Consider the following 5,913-nt stretch of genomic DNA (forward strand, 5'->3'; position numbering starts at 1 on the left):
AATAGATATAGTTCATTGGGTAGTTAATTTGTAGAATGAAGTAATAAATTATAATAATGAAGTGGAAATCTATAATAATGAAGTATCAGACTTTTATTATGAAGTATCTATTTACTGCGTTGTATGGGTTTATGGTTTAAATTTAACTGTTGTGTTATTTGCACATACAAATGAAGATTTTAGCAGATTAAGTTTTGAAATATACATAGATCTGTTTTGAGCAATTCAAAATAAAGTACTTCGCTTATTAATGTTGTTCTATATTAGATTTAAATGCCGCATTGGATAATAGATATAATTTATTGGGTAGTTAATTTGTAGAATGAAGTAATAAATTATAATAATGAAGTGGAAATCTGTAATAATGAAGTATTAGACTTTTACTATGAAGTATCTATTTACTGCGTTGTATGGGTTTATGGTTTAAATTTAACTGTTGTGTTATTTGCACATACAAATGAAGATTTTAGCAGATTAAGTTTTGAAATATACATAGATCTGTTTTGAGCAATTCAAAATAAAGTACTTCGCTTATTAATGTTTTTCTATATAGATTTAAATGTCGCATTGGATAATAGATATAATTTATTGGGTAGTTAATTTGTAGAATGAAGTAATAAGTTATAATAATGAAGTGGAAATCTACATTAATGAAGTATCTATTTACTGCGTTGTATGGGTTTATGGTTTAAATTTAAGTGTTGTGTTATTTGCACATACAAATGAAGATTTTTGCAGATTAAGTTTTGAAATATACATAGATCTATTTTAAGCAATTCAAAATAAAGTACTACGCTTATTAATGTTGTTCTATATTAGATTTAAATGTCGCATTGGATAATAGATATAGTTCATTGGGTAGTTAATTTGTAGAATGAAGTAATAAATTATAATAATGAAGTGGAAATCTATAATAATGAAGTATCAGACTTTTATTATGAAGTATCTATTTACTGCGTTGTATGGGTTTATGGTTTAAATTTAACTGCTGTGGTATTTGCACATATAAATGAACTAAATATTCTGTTTAATGATATAATAACCTCATATCAATTAATTAGCTAATGATCTGTTTTCATAAAAAGTTTAAACTAATTCAAATTCAAAGTGTAAATGAAATAAGAAACTACGAGTCTGAAGTACTGAACTTAAAAAATGAAGAACAAAACATATCCCACTGAAGTAATAAACGACAGAACAGAACAACAAGCCTCAACATTGTTGTTTCCTCTTTTTCTTCTTCTTCAACTCCTGTATCTTGTCACAATTCCTTGAATCATGCTGACCAATCTCGCCACATTTGCCACATTTCCGACCAAGCTTCGACAACTCTCTTATTTCTCTCTCAAGGCGTGAAAGACGTCGACCAGAACCCTTGGTGCTGACAACATCAGGTGGATGAACTTCTATTTCACTAAAAACTTCTGAGCCATAAAAATTCTCAATCATCTGTCTCTTTTCACTTATAGACAATACATTTCCCTCACCAAGTACTTCTTTTTTCCCTTCAACCATAATATGTCTAAATGCACGAATTTTACCACCATCTCCCTCAATAAGCCATGCGATATCATAAAAATCTGCATCCATATCCCTATATTCCTGCTTCTTCTCATCCACAGCAATAAATGATTCAATATTATCATCAAAACCAAAATGCACAGGCTTGACAAATTTAGATTTCAACCAGCGTCCTCCATGTAAGTGATCAGGGACTAACTTCAATTTTTTGTTTCTCAAGACCCAAAATATGTGACTGCAATCGAGCCCAAGCCTCTCAAACATCTTACAACCACATTCATATGAATCACAAGAAATTGAGTATGAAACTGTCAAGTTGTTTGAGAACTTATCATTCACCATATAAATCTCATTCACTGTCACCATAGTGACATTATCGACTTCTTCCTCAATCTCACTCTGAATTAGTTTGAAACCACTGTCACTATAAATTATTGATGCATGCTTCTCAAGAGCCGAATTTGTTTTCAAAGTTGGAATTGTGTTAAAATCCATGTATTCAAGCCTATTATTGTTGTTCCTTTGGCCATCCAATGCATTGTTGTAATACATAAGAAATTCAACAAGATTAGATCGAGACTTGGAGTACCTCTTGAAGAATATGTTCTGAGATTCAGATATAGATGTGGTCTTTATCAGTGAACTCATTGGAATATCCCTAAAATATGCAGGAACCTGACGTTCATCAAGTAATTAAAATACTTCATTTAAAGGCAAATATATTTCAGCAGATAGAAAATATGTTTCCAAAGGAGGATACGTACCCAATATTTTCGTGAGTCAAACATAGAGGAAAACCACTCATTATCCTTAAGCCCATATTTTTCCATTACATTATTCCAGGATTCTTCAAATTCTTCAGGCTCTATCAACTCAGACCAAACACAACTGTTTAACTCATTTTTCAAATCTTCATTGCTAAGTTGACTCTTTGGTAACTTTTCCACAACTTTAAACATGATGTGCCACATGCACCATCAATGTCTTGTATCAACAAGGACTCTTTCCACAGCAACCTTCATTTCCAAATCATGATCAGTAATGATCAATTTTGGTGCAGAACCCATGCATTTGACAAAACGTTCAAACAACCATGAGAAAGAATCAACATTTTCCTTAGATAATAAGCCTGCACCAAATGTTACAGGTCTTCCATGCTTGTCTTTTCCTGTGAACGGTACAAATATCATGCAGTACCTGCATTAAATCGATTCATCAAAAAGATCCAGTAAATGTTATGCAGTACATGCATTATAAGTTAGTTCATTTGGTAAGGTAAATACTTCATCTTGTCGTAGTTTTACTACATTCAACTAAGAATTCTAAATACTTACTCCTCACATCATTCTAGTAGACTATTAATTCATTATTGACAGTTACTAGTACCTTCTGTTAAGTTATTGCATTAAGTTATTGCATTAATACAGTAAATTTTTTATGCATATGCAAGTTGATCACATCAATAATCATTTTACTATAAACAACATACTTCATACCTGTTAGTTGAATAGGTTGTGTCAAACGATACTATATCACCGTAGAGATGGAAATTCTTCTTAGCAATGGGATCACACCAGAAAAGACGAGTGAGCCTATCTTTGGAGTTCACCTCAAAATCATAAGTGAATGCCGGACAATTCTCCTTCTTTCGGCTCATTTCATCAAGTATCATCTGTGCATCTGCCCCACTAGTAAATGCTCTCAAGTCGCGCCTATAGTTTCGAACTTCTACAACCGTACACCCAACATAATCTATCCCACCAAGAACCTCATTCAACAACTTAAAAGTCAACGTAGGACCTATGTTTGCACTTGCACAATCTAATATAAATATCTGATGCATTAGATCAATGTTGCGATTCAGCCTCATGAATCGCCTTTGGCGTCCCTCCACCATATCATGCTTATGTTTTTCATCAAACTGTTTGACAACATAACCAATTCCCTTACAAAATTTAAAGGCAATTTTAGCCTTGCAAAAACACTTCCTAGAAGAACGTCTGCGTTTTGACTCATGCCCTTGCATTTTATTTTTCTTCTGACCTTCTCTACTGCACACAACATATAACCATGTGACAAGATCTCCCTCCTTTTTTGATCCATGTTTACGAGTGTCGAACCCAACATGCCGTGCATACTTATTATAGAACTCAGTAGCATCATCAAGTTTAGGAAAAATCTGTCCTATATAGAGCTTCAGTTGGGATGGAGAGTCAGGTAAGTATGACACTGATATAAAACATGCAAACTACTGTTAGTGGAAAATTAAAACAAATAATTTATGCCTACAAATTTAGTTCATTATAACAACAATTTAGTTCATTTAGCTGTGTTATTACTTCATTATAACAACAATTTAGTTCAATAAGAGTCGAATTGATGGCATACTTTAATGTGCAAACAACACATCAGTAAAAGATGTTACTTCATTATAATATTTTATTAATTCATTTTTACTGTGATTTACTTCATTATTATGTATTATTACTTCATTTCAGTAATAAAACATACTATATAAACAGATCATTTATATTACTTCATTATCATAACTTATTACTTCATTATATGAATTCAATACTTCATACTAACTAGATTATAGTTAATAGGAAAACAGATCATTTATATTACTTCATCTTATCAATTTATTACTTCATTCTCATGTTTTATTACTTCATTTTGGTAATAATCCTAACTGTATAAGCAAATCAATTATATTAATTCATTATCATAGTTTATTACTTCATCTTATCAATTTATTACTTCATTAAAAAGAATATGTAGTTCATTTTAATGTGCAAACAAGTCAGCATATCAGCATTTAATATTCAATAAGAACAGAAGTTCAGTTTTACTTATTATTACTACAGGATAACCAAACTTTACTTCATTATGAGTACAAATCGCATATACACTACAATAATATCAACATTTAATATTCAACAAGAACAGAAGTTCAGTTTTACTTGTTATTACTTCAGGATAACCAAAGTTTAGTTCATTATGAGTACAAATCGCATATACACTACAAACATGAAAAAAAATTGTTTTACTTCTTTAGTTTTAAGCTCATGGATCAGCGTTCCAACGTTCCAACGTAGTTTTTAGCTCATTTTTTCGACCATTTACTTCATTATTAATATGTTTACACTACAAACATGAAAAACATCGAAAATAACACATTGCTCAACTGGAAAAAGTCATGAACCTTCAACTGTGGTATTATCTGATTCTGGCTCTAAATCTGAATCAGAATCCGTATCAAAAAGAGATCCTCCTGGATTAGTAAGATCATCCATAATCGATCCATCATTGATCGATGTACATCCAGTTGAAGTAGATCCTAATTCGTCTTCAACCTCGGAATTTGTTGATGTAGATCCTAATCCGTCGATATTCTCCATGAGAGTCAGAATATTGCCAAATTGAAGCAAAACGCGATGGTGAATCAAAGGCAGATCGTGAATTAAAGTAGAACGCGATCGTTAATTGAAGGAATATCGTAAATTGAAGAAGATCGTGGAAGGCAGATTGTAGAAGAATTTGATTGAAGAATTGAACGCGATCGACGAATTGAAGAACTTGATTGAAGATCGTGGACGGCAGATCGTGAATTGCGAGAATTGTGTAAAGATTGTGTGAGAATTGAGACGAAGAGAATAATGTTTTGCATGTTAATAATTAATTTCCTAAAATACCCCTCAACAAGTTTTAATTGAATAAAATTAAAAACAAATTGTAAATTAATCCTAGCCACAAGATTAAGAAAATGGAAGGCCCTAATTTGGTCTCTAGTTCGGCCATTAAGAATGGTTCGACATTGATCACAACTATATATATATTTAGAGGAGTGATCAAGGTCTAACTATAAGTGTATAACTAGAGAATAAATCTCAGCCACATGTTATCTTTATCCAATGACTAAAATAAGTAAATAACTTTAGTTAATCAAAATTGCATAGGGGTATTTTAGGAAATCAACTTTGTTCTCATATTTTCACATACACACACCATTCACGCTTACACACACAAACACACACTCTCTCCTTCTCTCACGACGGAGGTGGCGGAGCACACTTGCACCTCCTCTCCGGCGACACCCTCCTCTGGCTTGCCTGCCTCTCAGGGCTGCCTCCCTATCTGTGGACCTCTCCTCCGGTCTGCCTCTTGCGGAGTACGGCTCACCTCCTCTCGCGGGCATCGGCAATATCTCTATACCTGTGCCGTCGTCGCCTCCTGCTCCCCGACTAATTTGTTGTAATCTCCACTGCACATACTCATGCTCAACAATCTCCATCGCCAATTGAAGAATCTTCATCGCAAGAACTGATTTACTCCATCGTCAATTATCGATTATAGAATCTGCAAATTCGCTATACTCACGCAGATTCTATA

The 5,913-nt window shown here is 32.9% G+C and overlaps 1 protein-coding gene across 1 annotated transcript; it reads right to left on the bottom strand.

Moving 5' to 3' along the window:
• Window positions 1–1,212: 1,212 nt before the first annotated feature.
• On the bottom strand, window positions 1,213–4,922 carry LOC125195030 (protein FAR1-RELATED SEQUENCE 5-like). Its single transcript, XM_089056700.1, has 4 exons — window positions 4,727–4,922; window positions 3,018–3,750; window positions 2,538–2,718; window positions 1,213–2,196 (listed from the first exon to the last, which is right to left on the bottom strand). Exons 1-4 carry the CDS (start codon window positions 4,920–4,922, stop codon window positions 1,213–1,215), a joined length of 2,094 nt encoding a protein of 697 aa, XP_088912826.1.
• Window positions 4,923–5,913: the final 991 nt, after the last annotated feature.

This window comes from Salvia hispanica, chromosome 4 (genome assembly GCF_029641045.1).
Source record: "Salvia hispanica isolate PSC_SH4W2 chromosome 4, Shi_PSC_v1, whole genome shotgun sequence".
Classification (NCBI taxonomy): Eukaryota; Viridiplantae; Streptophyta; class Magnoliopsida; order Lamiales; family Lamiaceae; genus Salvia; species Salvia hispanica.